Source organism: Babylonia areolata, chromosome 5 (genome assembly GCF_041734735.1).
Source record: "Babylonia areolata isolate BAREFJ2019XMU chromosome 5, ASM4173473v1, whole genome shotgun sequence".
In the NCBI taxonomy this organism is placed as follows: Eukaryota; Metazoa; Mollusca; class Gastropoda; order Neogastropoda; family Buccinidae; genus Babylonia; species Babylonia areolata.
Window position 1 is genome coordinate 990,655 of NC_134880.1, and position 17,500 is coordinate 1,008,154.

The following is a 17,500-nucleotide window of genomic DNA, read 5'->3' on the forward strand; positions in this document are numbered from 1 at the left end:
ACTTCTGGTGGTGTTGGTGGTCCTTGGACAGTGCTCACCACGTGTGCAATTTCTTTAAGCCCTTGGTTGTGCCTCCATGTGTACCGTCCTTGGCTCAACGCCACTTTACATGAGCTGAGGACATGTTCCACTGTTTGTTTGCCGTGACAGAGTGGGCACGCAGTCACCTGCTTTCCCCCATTTCACCAAGTTTGTTTTTTGGGGAAAAGAGGCCGTACACAGATCTTAACATGAAGCTGATCCTCAGATGGGCCATGTTCCACATGTCGCTCCAGCTGAGGCTCCTTTGGAGTGCATTTTCCCATGTTGTCCACTGCCCCTGCTGGCCTTGCTGGACTGCCTTCTGGACTCTTTTATCATCCTCTTCCCTCTTGATCTCCTGTATGATCATGTCTATTTTTGCTTCCCTCCTTGCCTTGGACCACCATTCCATCTTTGTCGATCCCAGGCCTTGTCTGTTGGTTTGGGTGTGTCCTATCATTTCCTTCGTCTTAAGGCTTTCTTTCGCTGCACTGACTGCCTCCCTGACTTTCCATTTTCTGCCAGTCTTCAGCTTGGGTTGGTTGGATCCCACAATACTGTCACCTGAGTCTTCGAGTATGCTGAGAAGTCTTGCCTTCCCTACCTTGTATTCTTCGACAAGGGACTTCAGAGGTAGCCTCAGCTTTGCTTGGCGACAGTAGAGACCACGTCAGAGAGACCAGGTGGGACACCAAGCCATTTGCGTACTTGTTGATCTTTGCCTCAATCGACTCGACTATGCTACAGCTGATATCATATATCAGGAGAGGCCACAGGAGCTTTGGTATAAGCATGGACTGTAGGCACCACACTTTGTATTTGCCAGGAAGGCCACACTGGTCTATGATATGCAGGCCTTCTCCTGCTGTCTGCTTGGTTTCCTTTCCTCTTTTTGTGTCTTTCAGGGACTCGTTATACCATCTTCCAAGGCTCTTGACTGGTTCATCTGAGACCGTTGGAATGGCTTGGTTGGGTACAGTGAATGTGACCATTTCAGCTACCTTTCCTTTACGGAGTGAGAGGCTCCGTGATTTCTTTGGTTTGAAGGTCATCCTGGCTGAGGCAACTAGCTCGTTCAGGCGCTTCAATATTTCACGGGTCTCATCCTCTTTTGTTAAAAGGACTGTTGTGTCATCCATGAAGGCTTTCAAAGGAGGTATCTGGTATCCCTTACCGAGGTCGGCTCGATCCGCTCCCTTCATTGAGGCCTTCAAGATCACTTCCATTGCCAGCACGAACAGGATTGGAGAAATTGCACAGCCCATGGCTATGCCCACTTCCTGACTGATCCAATCTTTCATGTATTCATTGGTGGTGAACCGCATTGAGAAGTCATAGACGTACTTCTTCAGTATTTCCCTGATGTTCGTTGGGACATGGTGCATCTCGAGAGCCATTTGGATCATCTCATGAGAAACTGACCCGTACGCATTTGCCAGATCCAACCATACCACGTCAATGTTCTTTTTCTCTGTCTTTGCTCTTTGGATTGCATTCCAAATCATTGTGGCATGTTCTACACAGCCAGGAACTCCTGGGATGCCGCCTTTCTGGACTGACACATCCAGGTACTCATTTTCTATAAGGTATTTTGTCAGTCTTGCAGCCATGGCAGAGAAGAAGATTTTTCCTTCGACATTCAGGAGCGATATTGGTCTGAAATGGCTGATTGTACTTGAATTCTGCTCTTTCGGGATGTACACGGCATCAGCTATCATCCACTGGTCAATCATCTTCAGGTTCCTCCATGCTGATCTTATCACTGTGGAGCCACTCAAGGACTTCAGGACATTTCTTGTACAGCAGGTACGGTATTCCGTTAGGCTCTGGTGATGATTTGGCCCTAGCTTTCTTGACCACTTTCTGTACTTCCTCAAGGGTTGGTGGTTTATCGCTGAACTTCTTCTCTGGTTTCCTGGGATGAACCAAACCCTTGAGATCTAGTGGTTTCTTGCTTTGCAGATCAGAAGACGTTTTCCTGAGATGCTGTTCAAGTGTTTCTTTGTCCACTGTGAGTGTCCCTGATTTGGGCTGCTCGAACAGTTTCCTGGCGAACTGAAAGGGGTCTCGGAAGAAGCAGTCTTGTGTGTTCTTCTTTTTGCTCCTATTCCTCCTTGCTGATTCTGCTTTACTGAGGGCACTGTGCTTTGCTTTCAGGTCTTTCCAAAGTTTCTGTAGGCCCTGCTTCTCAAATCCTGAAGCTGTTTTCATCGTTTTCTTGAGCTTTCTTTTGCATTTCGGATGTTGTCCATTTCTCGTTGTCGCCTGGATTTTTGAGGAGGTGTTCTTGTCTTTGGTTCCTTCACTCCATAGGTTTCCCGACAGTTTGCGTGCACCATATCTCCGTAGATGGCTAGCGAGTGTTCCAAGGTGCTCTTTCCTATCAGCGCATCACGTTTTATTTTCTGGTCCAACTCTTCCCATTCCGTTTTTGCAGTTGCTGGTGGCAGGTTCAGTTTCTGGCGTTTGGCTTCAAGATCTTGTACGATTGATTCCTCTGAATTATCAGTATGGATGTCCTTGGCACTGTGGTTTGAATCCTGGCCTTGGTTTTCCGACGTCTTATCTGCTGGTGCAGTGCGCTGCTGAGCATTCGTCATATTCTTCATACAACCCTTTTTGGTCCTGTGGATCTTCATGCCACGCTCAGTGGAGAATTTACGCCCATAGACACATGGGAATTCCATCAGTTCTGAAATCGTAGAGTATAGGAAGCTGGATTTATAAAGGTTGTTTCTAGGTCTAGGTATACACAAGACATGTGTGTGGGGGGGGGGATGTAATTGAGCATTGGGTGGGGGGCGAGGGTGGTGTAGTATAGGTGGGAGAGGTGTGTGCGTTGTTCATGATGTTACAATGAATTGTTTAAAAGTATTTTGGCAAGTGCTATTAACCTTTTTTTTAGATACACATGATTATCATTATCAGTAGCAGTGGCATTAACGTTATTGATAGGAGAAGGAAGTGGAAGAGTAACAGATGAAGAAGATGAAGACGAACAGAAAAAAAAATCAGTTGCACACATACCCCTTAAACAATGTTGTCTACACGAAAATATGACATGGCTTGATCCTCTCATTGGAAATCAGTTCATTTCAATGCAAAGTGGGTTTGCGTGTTTGTTTGTGTGATTGATTGATTGTCAAAATGGGCCATTCCTCTTGCTTTCGATGGATTTCATGACGAGTCCTATTGACGGTTAATTTGTGTGTGCGCGTGCCTGTGTGTGTGTGTGTGTGTGTGTGTGTGTGGTTCCAGGGGAGTAGGGTGCAGGAATGAAAATTCGAGCGCGCATACGTGTTGGCTGTTTCATGAGAAACGACCATTTTTAGCTGATTTTTTTTTTCTTTTTTTCTTTTTTCGTGGTCAGACATTTTCATCGCTCTGATGCAGCCTCTGTTTTCTCTGCCAGTCTTGGGGTTGAAGAGTGTTATCACACACATTTGTTGCTGTTGTTGCAGTTGTTGCTGCTGTTGCCGTTGCTGTTCATTCCGATGATACTGTTATGTGTTTCAAACGAATTTGATCAGCTTCGTTCGTCCAAACATTTCTCATAGTGATTGTTCCTCCCCCTCTCTCCCCTCTCTGTCTTTGTCCTTTTCTCTCTCTCTCTCTCTCTCTCTCTCTCTCTCTCTCTCCCCCCCCCCTCTCTCTCTCTCTCTCTCATTCCCACGCCACCTCTTCCTATACATATCTCTCCTCATATCCCTCTCTGTGTTGTTCACTGCACTGACTGAAATGGCACGGGCCGTGTCCATCAGCGTGGAGAACCACAACAAGGGCTACATGAAGTCTCTGGCCATGGTCAGCCACGAGGGTCGCATCTTCTGGCCACCCATCGTGCGCATGCGCAGCTCCTGCAAGATGGACATCACTTACTTCCCCTTCGACGACCAGATCTGCATCCTCAAGCTGGGGTCGTGGGCCTATGATGGACTGCAGGTATGGTGTGTGTGTGTGTGTGTGTGTGTGTGTGTGTGTGTGTGTGTGTGTGTGTGTGTGTGTGTGTGTGTGTGTGTGTGTGTGTGTGTGTGTGTGTGTGTGTGTGTGTGTGTGATACCGGACAAAACCCTAAACAGTAAGGAAATGAACATGTCGGTATATATCAGAACTTTAATCGAAATGCCATTCACTAGAAACACGGCAGTCGGTGCAGCGAAACGTTCAAGTGAAAAGCGATCATTCACCAACGTTCGCCAATGTCGCCTATAAATACCAGGATTTGTTTAGTTCGCTGTTTTTGTTGTTTGGTTGTTTTGTATGGAGTGGAAGGTGTAGAAAGATAAAGGGAGAAGAATAGGGAGCTAAATTGGGAATGATAAACGAAAGAAAAAGGTATAAGAAGAATGACCATCCAGTCGAAATGCACACCAAGTCAAGCATTAAATTGGATGATGGAAATTACTCAGGCAATGGAAAACACTGCATCCAGAGAGTGGCCAAGGAGCTGTCTGTTCTGCCCTTTTATCGAACACACACACACACACACACACACACACACGCACGCACGCACACACGCACGCACGCACGCACGCACACACACACACACACACACACACACACACACACACACACACACACACACACACACACACACACACACGTCTCAAAAGGTGTTAATTTTTCGCTGGTGAATTGACGGGTTGATCTTTTTTTTCTTCTTTTTCTTTTATGAATGCTCTTGGATTTTGCCATCATACTGAGGGCAGGACGAAAGAAATATGTACAAGCTTATTCTTTTACCCTCAGTAAAGATCATTTTGACTTGACCGACGCGCGCACGCGCGCACACACACACACACACACACACACACACACACACACACACACACACACACACACACACATTCAAACACGCACACAAGCAAACACGCGCACGAACACAAACAAACAAATCTGACCTTTCGTGGAATCTTCAACCAGTAAAATGAATCTATCATCTCCTCAGATTCTTAACCAGTAAGAAGGCGTCGCACTATAACCCCCCCCCCCTCCGCCCCCACGCACTCCCCCCCTCCCCCCGATCCCCCCCTCCCCACCCCCTCTCCTTTTTTCGCCCAATGTTCTATGTTGCCGTCACATGCAGGCGACTCACCAACTGTGTAGATGCAGCGATAATTGTATGCAAATGATCCGTCAACGAAATTCCTTGGAGTCAGTCAGTCGACGTGGAGCTAGTTCTTGGTGTCATGTGTGAGCCTTAAAACACGTTATGAACGAAGTGTAGTTTGCAGGAGGGTTTTTTTTTAACTGGCCCAATTCCGGCCCATCGCACCCCTGGGGTCACGGAATGAAAACGTGCAAGGAGGGAAGCCACACACGGTTTCCGTCCCATTTCTTGCTGATCGCTGGCATGCCGCAACCTTCACCTTCACTCTGATTGGACGTGACATGAACACTGTGGGATGGCTGTCTGGAAGCTGAGCATGTTTTATCTCATCGATCGAGCGTGGGAGTGAACGGCCGTTCGAAGGAGAGTGAAATTCGATATTCGTGTCGAATTCTCTAACGATCGAGATCAAGGACAAGGGACTGTTTGGAGTGAATGGAACAATCTGACAAGGGCATCGGTAACGACGTGTTGGAATACATGACAGCATAGTTCTTTAATTAAAGTCAGGTTGTTCAGAGCTCGGGTCCTGGCTCGGTGGAGGCTGTATTGTTGGATTAGGGTGTGTGTGTGTGTGTGTGGGGGGGGGGGGCGGTCCTGGATGTCTTTTGTTGTTGTTGTTGATGTTTTGTCGTATTCATAATTGGTTTTTGTTGTTTTTCCATAATCAACTTTTTTTTTTAACCTGTAGAAATTCAAATATGCGACCACGAAATAAGGAAAATGCCACGCCCTGTACCGTTTTGACCATGGAAACAACAACAACATAAAGCAGACAGTAATGATAATACATAAAATGAAATAAAGTGGATAGGGCATAAGACAATAAATGTTTAAGTTGTGCTAGAGTCAGCAAAGACAGTTGACCCCACAACAAGCCACACCAATCATTACATAATTATGATGATGATGATAATGATAATAATAATAATAATAGATGATGATAATCATGAAGAAAAAAACACAAACGCACAAAAACAAAACTAACAAAACAAAACAAACCCCCACAAAAATCACCACACCAAAGTCCCATGGCAACATGTAGTTACAAGCTCCTGGATGTCTGTTGGGACGGGAGGTCCATCTGACATTTCAAGGTCAAACTTTGGGAAGAACTGAAAGATTAAGAAAAACAAGCACTCAGAAAAGGTATTAAAAAGTTTTGTTGCTGGGTTGTTTTTTTGTTTTTGTTGTTGTTGTTGTTGTTGTTGTTGTTTTAATCAAACTGAGCGTCTGTTCATTCGGACGAATCCAGTATTGAGCACGCACTTGGCGCACTGAAAAATAACCCATGGTAAGAAAAGTGTTGTCCCCTGTCAAAATCCTGTTGAAGAAATCCACTCTGATAGGTACACAGATATAAAGTGTTGTCCCCTGTCAAAATCCTGTTGAAGAAATCCACTCTGATAGGAACACAGATATAAAGTGTTGTCCCCTGTCAAAATCCTGAAGAAATCCACTCTGATAGGAACACAGATATAAAGTGTTGTCCCCTGTCAAAATCCTGAAGAAATCCACTCTGATAGGAACACAGATATAAAGTGTTGTCCCCTGTCAAAATCCTGTTGAAGAAATCCACTCTGATAGGAACACAGATATAAAGTGTTGTCCCCTGTCAAAATCCTGTTGAAGAAATCCACTCTGATAGGTACACAGATATAAAGTGTTGTCCCCTGTCAAAATCCTGTTGAAGAAATCCACTCTGATAGGAACACAGATATAAAGTGTTGTCCCCTGTCAAAATCCTGTTGAAGAAATCCACTCTGATAGGAACACAGATATAAAGTGTTGTCCCCTGTCAAAATCCTGAAGAAATCCACTCTGATAGGTACACAGATATAAAGTGTTGTCCCCTGTCAAAATCCTGTTGAAGAAATCCACTCTGATAGGAACACAGATATAAAGTGTTGTCCCCTGTCAAAATCCTGTTGAAGAAATCCACTCTGATAGGAACACAGATATAAAGTGTTGTCCCCTGTCAAAATCCTGTTGAAGAAATCCACTCTGATAGGAACACAGATATAAAGTGTTGTCCCCTGTCAAAATCCTGAAGAAATCCACTCTGATAGGAACACAGATATAAAGTGTTGTCCCCTGTCAAAATCCTGAAGAAATCCACTCTGATAGGAACACAGATATAAAGTGTTGTCCCCTGTCAAAATCCTGAAGAAATCCACTCTGATAGGAACACAGATATAAAGTGTTGTCCCCTGTCAAAATCCTGAAGAAATCCACTCTGATAGGAACACAGATATAAAGTGTTGTCCCCTGTCAAAATCCTGTTGAAGAAATCCACTCTGATAGGAACACAGATATAAAGTGTTGTCCCCTGTCAAAATCCTGTTGAAGAAATCCACTCTGATAGGAACACAGATATAAAGTGTTGTCCCCTGTCAAAATCCTGTTGAAGAAATCCACTCTGATAGGAACACAGATATAAAGTGTTGTCCCCTGTCAAAATCCTGAAGAAATCCACTCTGATAGGTACACAGATATAAAGTGTTGTCCCCTGTCAAAATCCTGAAGAAATCCACTCTGATAGGAACACAGATATAAAGTGTTGTCCCCTGTCAAAATCCTGAAGAAATCCACTCTGATAGGTACACAGATATAAAGTGTTGTCCCCTGTCAAAATCCTGAAGAAATCCACTCTGATAGGAACACAGATATAAAGTGTTGTCCCCTGTCAAAATCCTGTTGAAGAAATCCACTCTGATAGGAACACAGATATAAAGTGTTGTCCCCTGTCAAAATCCTGTTGAAGAAATCCACTCTGATAGGTACACAGATATAAACTGTTGTCCCCTGTCAAAATCCTGAAGAAATCCACTCTGATAGGAAAAAGATATAAAGTGTTGTCCCCTGTCAAAATCCTGAAGAAATCCACTCTGATAGGAACACAGATATAAAGTGTTGTCCCCTGTCAAAATCCTGTTGAAGAAATCCACTCTGATAGGAACACAGATATAAAGTGTTGTCCCCTGTCAAAATCCTGTTGAAGAAATCCACTCTGATAGGAACACAGATATAAAGTGTTGTCCCCTGTCAAAATCCTGAAGAAATCCACTCTGATAGGAACACAGATATAAAGTGTTGTCCCCTGTCAAAATCCTGAAGAAACCCACTCTGATAGGAACACAGATATAAAGTGTTGTCCCCTGTCAAAATCCTGAAGAAATCCACTCTGATAGGTACACAGATATTAAGTGTTGTCCCCTGTCAAAATCCTGAAGAAATCCACTCTGATAGGAACACAGATATAAAGTGTTGTCCCCTGTCAAAATCCTGTTGAAGAAATCCACTCTGATAGGAACACAGATATAAAGTGTTGTCCCCTGTCAAAATCCTGTTGAAGAAATCCACTCTGATAGGAACACAGATATAAAGTGTTGTCCCCTGTCAAAATCCTGTTGAAGAAATCCACTCTGATAGGAACACAGATATAAAGTGTTGTCCCCTGTCAAAATCCTGTCGAATAAATCCACTATGATAGGAACACAGATATAAAGTGTTGTCCCCTGTCAAAATCCTGTTGAAGAAATCCACTCTGATAGGTACACAGATATAAAGTGTTGTCCCCTGTCAAAATCCTGAAGAAATCCACTCTGATAGGAACACAGATATAAAGTGTTGTCCCCTGTCAAAATCCTGAAGAAATCCACTCTGATAGGAACACAGATATAAAGTGTTGTCCCCTGTCAAAATCCTGTTCAAGAAATCCACTCTGATAGGAACACAGATATAAAGTGTTGTCCCCTGTCAAAATCCTGTTCAAGAAATCCACTCTGATAGGAACACAGATATAAAGTGTTGTCCCCTGTCAAAATCCTGTTGAAGAAATCCACTCTGATAGGAACACAGATATAAAGTGTTGTCCCCTGTCAAAATCCTGAACAAAACCCACTCTGATAGGAACACAGACATAAAGTGTTGTCCCCTGTCAAAATCCTGTTGAAGAAATCCACTCTGATAGGAACACAGATATAAAGTGTTGTCCCCTGTCAAAATCCTGAAGAAATCCACTCTGATAGGAACACAGATATAAAGTGTTGTCCCCTGTCAAAATCCTGTTGAAGAAATCCACTCTGATAGGAACACAGATATAAAGTGTTGTCCCCTGTCAAAATCCTGAAGAAATCCACTCTGATAGGAACACAGATATAAAGTGTTGTCCCCTGTCAAAATCCTGAAGAAATCCACTCTGATAGGTACACAGATATAAAGTGTTGTCCCCTGTCAAAATCCTGTTGACGAAATCCACTCTGATAGGTACACAGATATAAAGTGTTGTCCCCTGTCAAAATCCTGAAGAAATCCACTCTGATAGGAACACAGATATAAAGTGTTGTCCCCTGTCAAAATCCTGTTCAAGAAATCCACTCTGATAGGAACACAGATATAAAGTGTTGTCCCCTGTCAAAATCCTGTTGAAGAAATCCACTCTGATAGGAACACAGATATAAAGTGTTGTCCCCTGTCAAAATCCTGTTGAAGAAATCCACTCTGATAGGTACACAGATATAAAGTGTTGTCCCCTGTCAAAATCCTGAAGAAATCCACTCTGATAGGAACACAGATATAAAGTGTTGTCCCCTGTCAAAATCCTGAAGAAATCCACTCTGATAGGAACACAGATATAAAGTGTTGTCCCCTGAGACAACCGTCATCGAAAAATTAAGACGCAGAAGAAACAAAAGAACGGCACTGAACAGGATGCAAACTATTCAGCCCCCATGGTGGAATACCGACACAGAGAGAGCCTGGATAGAAAAACATGCGGCTGTCAAACTTTGGCAAAAAGAAAGAACAAAACCATCTCCGGACAAAGATATTGAAACAAAAATGAAAGAAAAAACTAAACAGTTTGAAGTCATTGCTCAAGAGGCCAAAAATGACAAGTGGAAACAGTTTTGCGAGGCACTCAGTTATGACACAACATTGACAGAGTTCTGGCAATTTTATCGTCGCATGGAAGGGAAAACGTGCACAACAACAACCCCAGACATGTTAGACACTGACGGAACCAAGCTTAAGACAAATGAAGAAAAAGGATCTGCCTTGCTCAAACGTTTCATACAACAGAGTGATCAAAGAAACTTAGATGAGAAAAAGAAATATGTTGAGGAGTTAAACCAAACCCTTATGCAGACTGGACCTGATGATGACTTGACAATGGATGATCTAAACGAGGCAATAGCTAAATGCAAGAAAGAATCGGCTCCTGGCCCAGACAAAGTTCGTTACGCAGACATCAAGGAGCTATCGGAAGAAGACAGAAGCAAACTTTTCAATCTATATCAAAACAGTCTCCACAATGGACAGGTGCCGGAGGACTGGACACACAGCTTCTTAAAACCCATACCAAAACCAGGAAAGGACCATCGTCAGGTAAGCGGCTACCGGATCCTAACCATGCAAAACATTGTTGGAAAGCTCATGGAACGCATGATAGCCAGGAAACTTGCAAGGGATCTTGAACACAGGCACATTCTCCCTTCAAATCAAGGTGGTTACAGAACAGGCAAGTCCACATGGGAAAATGCAGCTGCTTTTGCATATGAGGTGTATGAAGGATTTCAAAGAAAAGAAGAAACACTAGCAGTAGCAATTGACCTTGAAGATGCCTACAATAAAGTCCAGTTTGCGCACCTCATGGAGCTGCTACTAAGGTATGGAGTAAGTTTGACACTGACAAGATGGATAGCAGCAGCGCTTCAGGAAAGAACCGTCGTCCTACGCCTCGGAGATTGGATGTCTGCACCTTCTAAACTATCCATGGGACTGCCACAAGGGTCTCCACTCTCTCCTGTCCTCTACAATGTCTACACGAAGGGCCTTGCAGACTTAAACAACAATGGAATTGCTCGGGTGCTTACCCTTGCGGATGACGGCCTGGTCTTCAAAACTTCAAAAAATGCTCAGGAAAGAACTGAAGCCGTCCAGAAACAACTAAACAATATTGCTCAATGGTGCAAAGACACAGGATCTTCCATCAATCCAGCGAAAGCCCAAACGTTGCTGTGCACCCTCAACAACAAAACCGCGAGCAAATCACCACCTTCTGTGTCATTCGATGGGATTCAAATTGAGAAAACTGAATGCCTACGCTACCTAGGAATACACTTCGACAGGATGCTGACCTTCAGAAAACATACGGAAAACACTGTTCTCAAATGCAAAAAGGGCCTTTCAGTCTTAAAAGCAATGGCAACCAAAGGAATTGAACAACGCCACCTCTTCCTGCTATACCAATCACTCGTCCTCAGTGTGATCGACTACGGACTTGGGCTAACAACACCGTCTCAAAGCAACCTCCTAAAATTAGAAAGAGTCCAAAATAAAGCTATGAGGCTGATCCTTGGAACAACAAAAGACACGCCCACAGAAACCATGCGATACCTGCTTGACCTTCCTTCAGTGCAGGCCAGAAACAAGTTAGAACAGGTCAAGACCTACTTCAAAGCATTAGAAAACCCTCAAAACCCACTGCATGACGCAGTCAAAGAACAAAAAGGCAGCCGTCTAGGACGAGGAAGATCATGGATGGGGCAAGCAGAAGACACAATCCAGCTAGTATGCCGACTTCAAGACCTGAAAGAAACAAAAGAATGGGAGAAAAACCCCGAAAACCTCAACCATCTATTCAACACAGTCATTTCACCCACTCTAGGAAGACATTGTCGGGAATGGCCAGAGGGCAAAACTGATGCGGAAGTGAAGCTGCTTATAGAAGAAAACAGTAAAGAAGAGGACATCATCATATACACAGATGGCTCAGTCACCAAAGACCAGTCTGGCTGGGGATTCACTGCGAAACAAAATGGAAAAACAATTTGGGAAGAGAATGCTGCCTACAAAGTCACAACCTCCAGCCTAACGATGGAAGTTGAAGCCGTGACACATGCCCTCCAGTGGCTATCGTCCTTCCATACGCCCGGAAACCAACATGCCATGATCCTAACCGACTCAATGAACCTCATACAGAAAATTGAAAACGGAATGGGAAGCCCAGAGTGGCATAACGCAATGCGCAACTTTCAGATTAAAAAACTCACATGGTCATACTGCCCGGGACATGCAGGTGTTAAGGGAAATGAGCGAGCTGACAGACTTGCTGGTAACGCAACACCAACGAGCAGCCTACATCTAGGAAAATCGGAAATCCTCAGAAAAGTCAAAGAATACCAAAAAGAACAGGTACAAGGCCATCACACCATTGATCGCCTCAAAGAAATAAAAGCAGAGAGAGGGAGCGGCCGCAAATCTAACATGAAAGGTAGAGCACGATGCTTTGCAAATCAAACAAATATCGGCATCATTTCCAAACCAACATTGCGCAAATTTCTTCAAAACGGAACAGAGTCTCTGTGGGCCTTTCCAAATACAATAGACCGAGCAACACACTAGATGCCACGTTCTTGGCATCAGAGATCTTTTCCCATCCCTCTTGCGGCCAGTCAGTGGCGGCTGTGTGTGTTTGTGTGTATGTGTGGGTCTGTGCTTTTGAGTGCGTTTGTGAATGCGCGAGAGTGAAATTGCACACAAGTGTCAGGAGAGATATGTGTACGTGTGTGTGAGGGGAGGTGGGAGTGCGGAGGGAGGTGGGGTAGAGGATGAGGTATGTGAGTGTATGCATGCCTACACTGTGGGAGCAACAGGATATTGGAACGTGTATATATATATATATATATATATATATATATATATATATATATATATATATATATATATATATATATCTTTGTATGTACGTGTGTGGGGTTGGGGGTGGGAGATATGGGCGTATGTGTGTGTGCTTGTACAAGTAAGTGTTCATCTCTGTGAGTGTGTGTTTGTGTGTGTGTGTGTGCCGTGGAAGCTGCGATACGTAGACTAGAAATAAGTGTGTGGAGGAGGGGGTAGAGGAGGTGCAAGGTAATGTGTGTGTGTGTGTGTGTGTATGTGTGTGTTGGAGCTCATGTACGTTTATATGTATTTGACTGTGCTTTCATATGTGCTTGTACAAGTAAGTGTTCATCTCTGTGAGTGTGTGTTTGTGTGTGTGTGTGTGTGTGTGTGTGTGCCGTGGAAGCTGCGATACTTAGACTAGAAATGAGTGTGTGGAGGAGGGGGGTAGAGGAGGTGCACGGTAATGCGTGTGTGTGTGTGTGTGTTGGAGCTCATGTACGTTTATATGTATTTGACTGTGCTTTCATATATGTGAAACTGCATGTCTGGTGCATTTCTGTTATGCATGTGTGGGTGTATGTGTGAATGTGTGTCTTCATATTTTACATTTATTTGCTTATTTATCACCATTGTTGTCTTATTTATTTATTTATTTATGTTTTATTATTATCATTTTATTAGTATTACTAATATTATTACTACTACCTTTTTCTATATTATAATTATTATTTATTTATTTATTTATTTATTTATTTATGCAAGCTTATCTATTATTTATTCCCCCGTTGGTTTTTTTTTTTTTTTTTTTTTTTTTTTTTTTGTTGTGTGTGTGTGTGTGTGTGTGTGTGTGTGTGTGTGTGTGTGTGTGTGTGTGTGTGTTCTCAAGGCCTGACTAAGCGCGTTGGGTTACGCTGCTGGTCAGGCATCTGCTTGGCAGATGTGGTGTAGCGTATATGGTTTTGTCCGAACGCAGTGACGCCTCCTTGAGCTACTGAAACTGAACTGAAACTGTCCCCTGTCAAAATCCTGTTGAAGAAATCCACTCTGATAGGAACACAGATATAAAGTGTTGTCCCCTGTCAAAATCCTGAAGAAATCCACTCTGATAGGAACACAGATATAAAGTGTTGTCCCCTGTCAAAATCCTGTTGAAGAAATCCACTCTGATAGGAACACAGATATAAAGTGTTGTCCCCTGTCAAAATCCTGTTGAAGAAATCCACTCTGATAGGAACACAGATATAAAGTGTTGTCCCCTGTCAAAATCCTGAAGAAATCCACTCTGATAGGAACACAGATATAAAGTGTTGTCCCCTGTCAAAATCCTGTTGAAGAAATGCACTCTGATAGGAACACAGATATAAAGTGTTGTCCCCTGTCAAAATCCTGAAGAAATCCACTCTGATAGGAACACAGATATAAAGTGGAGTTTGAGATACTGATGAGGACTGCACTGGGCAGAGTTGGCCGTGGTTTAAATTATGTCCTTTTCGCATGTGCGCATGTCCATTTATATCCCATTGTATCTAAACTCGTTGTGTTTTTGTTCTGTAATGCTGTGCATTGCAATGTGTTGTGTTTCATTATTTGATATTGCATAGTTTTGTTATCATGGTATATTTCTCTGGGCAACATTCTGGGCAACTCTTTTCATTTTCTTCTTGTTTTCTGTGTATTACATTACATTACATTTCCAAGTGGACATTTTACTGACTTTTACCAGCACTCCATTTTCTAGCTGTTGCATGATATCATCTTTAAACGCGCTAAATATATACTGCATACTTTATCTCAGTTTATCATCCAACGAAAAGCACATGGACCCCCGCAGTGGGTCAAGTCAAAAGAAACAAATCCAGATCATTGTTTACTCAGACGTCGGATCTGTCCATTCCGAAGTGGACGTTCTGTCCATTGGACCTCCCATCAGCAAATTGTCCATTGGACCTCCCATCAGCAAATTGTCCATTGGACCTCCCATCAGCAGATTGTCCATTGGACCTCCCATCAGCACATTGTCCATTGGACCTCCCATCAGCAGATTGTCCATTGGACCTCCGATCAGCAGATTGTCCATTGGACCTCCCATCAGCAGATTGTCCATTGGACCTCCCATCAGCACATTGTCCATTGGACCTCCCATCAGCAGACTGTCCATTGGACCTCCCATCAGCAAAATGTCCATTGGACCTCCCATCAGCAAAATGTCCATTGGACCTCCCATCAGCAGACTGTCCATTGGACCTCCCATCAGCAGACTGTCCATTGGACCTCCCATCAGCACATTGTCCATTGGACCTCCCTCCCATCAGCAGATTGTCTATTGGACCTCCCATCAGCAGATTGTCCATTGGACCTCCCATCAGCAGATTGTCTATTGGACCTCCCATCAGCAGATTGTCCATTGGACCTCCCATCAGCAGACTGTCCATTGGACCTCCCTCCCATCAGCAGATTGTCCATTGGACCTCCCTCCCATCAGCAGATTGTCCATTGGACCTCCCATCAGCAGACTGTCCATTGGACCTCCCATCAGCAGATTGTCCATTGGACCTCCCATCAGCAAAATGTCCATTGGACCTCCCATCAGCAGACTGTCCATTGGACCTCCCATCAGCAGATTGTCCATTGGACCTCCCATCAGCAGACTGTCCATTGGACCTCCCATCAGCACATTGTCCATTGGACCTCCCATCAGCAGACTGTCCATTGGACCTCCCATCAGCAGATTGTCCATTGGACCTCCCATCAGCAGATTGTCCATTGGACCTCCCATCAGCACATTGTCCATTGGACCTCCCATCAGCAGATTGTCCATTGGACCTCCCATCAGCAGATTGTCCATTGGACCTCCCATCAGCAGATTGTGGGGGAGGGAGAGGGGGATGATCAGCCAGAGAGCCTGGGGAATGACAGGCTCTTTGTGAGGAATACATACTTTTTTTTTAAAACGAAGAAGCGACGAAAGGGAAAAAAAAGAGAGAGAGAGAGAGATCAAACATCATTTGTGAAACATAACGCAGCTTATGTTTTTCAACTTAGTTTTGCTGTTCTCTTTTCTTTACTTTTTTTGTTTTCCCCGAGCAAGCGCTTTATGTTGAAGGGGTGTTTTGAGTGATGTTGCCTTGTTGTGGTTCGCCCTCTAGTTCGTGTCCAGGTTGTCGATAACACACGGAGAGCTCTTTGACAGGACTGACAGGGCTGATGCCTTGTGCAAACTGCTCGGGCTGACGGACGGCTCAGCATTGAGTCGGACACGTTTTCACAAGAATTGTATGCGTTATCCATCTCTCCATCCTTCTCTGTCTGTTCCTCTGTCTGCATCCCTGTCTGCTCTCTCTGTCTGTCTTTGCTGTTCTCTCTGTCTGTCCCTCTGTGTGTGTGTGTGTGTGTGTGTGTGTGTGTGTGTGTGTGTGTGTGTGTGTGTGTGTGTGTGTTCTCTTCTCTTTGTCCATCTATCTCTATCTCTCTCCCTACCCTCTCTCTCTTTGTCTGTCCCTCTATCATTGTATTTGCTTCTTTTCTCTATCTCTCTCACACCCTCGCTCACCACCCCTCTCTCTCCCTCTCACTGTCTCTCTCTCTTTGTCTGTCTATGTCTTTGTTTATGTCTTTGTGTCCCTGTCTGTCTCATTCCCGCTCACTCTCTATCCACCCCCTCTCTCTCTCTCTCTCTCTCTGTCTGTATGTGTGTGTGTGTGTGTGTGTGTGTGTGTGTGTGTGTGTTCGTGTGCTGTGTTGGAGCATGGTCAGTGTGGAGCTGGGCATGAAGAGGAGGATGGAAACAGAAGTGGTCAATGCTGCTGGCTGGGCTGGTGGATCGACTGGATGTTTGTGTTCTAATTGATTTAAGAGAAGCGCAAAACTCCGCTGCCGTTGAATTGGAATGCGTTTGTTTGTCTGCGTCAGTGTGTGTGTGTGTGTGTGTGTGTGTGTGTGTGTGTGTGTGTGTGTGTGTGTGTGTGTGTGTGTGTGTGTCTGTCTGTCTTTCTGTCTGTCTGTCTGTCGTTCTTTCAGCAGAAGATGATCACTCCCAAATCACCGGATCAAATCGATGTGCAGACCAACGGACACGTTAACTGTCAATCGCCTTTTGGCCTTCATTTGAAATCAGAAATTAAAGATCAAGAGAACGGTTTCTTCAACATTTGTTAGTATTCCTCCTGGAAAACAAATGCTTTTGCAGTTTCAGTTTCAGTAGCTCAAGGAGGCGTCACTGCGTTCGGACAAATCCATATGCGCTACACCACATCTGCTTGGCAGATGCCTGACCAGCAGCGTGACCTAACGCGCTTTTGCAGCCATTTCTTACACATTTGTCTCTGAAGGCTTTAACCCTATCGAGAGAAAATCGAAAGATCAGGTTATAAGAGCAACGGAGTGTGAGTAAATCAATACGTCCCTATCGCTTGCATCGCTTCTTCTTATTTTCAGTGAATACACGTGCTGCTATGGAGAATAGAAAGTGGGGGAAAGATCGGGAAGCATTTTCATTGTGACATTTTCCAAAAATGTATGACAGGCCTGCACTGTATGGATGTCTATTTTTCTATGTGATATCAATGAAAAAAGAAGAAGAAATATATTTTTTAAAAGAGAAAAAAAATTGTTGCTCAACCATCTTGATTTTCTCTTATTCGGCAGATAGCGTTATATTTGACACAGAATTCCGATCCCTCTGATCAAACAAGGGGGATGTTT

General features: G+C 44.0%; 1 protein-coding gene across 1 annotated transcript in view; it reads left to right on the top strand.

The window, feature by feature from the left end:
- The window catches only part of LOC143282554 (neuronal acetylcholine receptor subunit alpha-10-like), a 335,088-nt gene that overhangs the window by 303,516 nt on the left and 14,072 nt on the right, over positions 1-17,500 (top strand). The window contains exon 5 of the mRNA XM_076588240.1: positions 3,783-3,963. Coding sequence (XP_076444355.1) covers positions 3,783-3,963 — 181 coding nt within the window. The remainder of the gene's footprint in view (positions 1-3,782; positions 3,964-17,500) is intronic.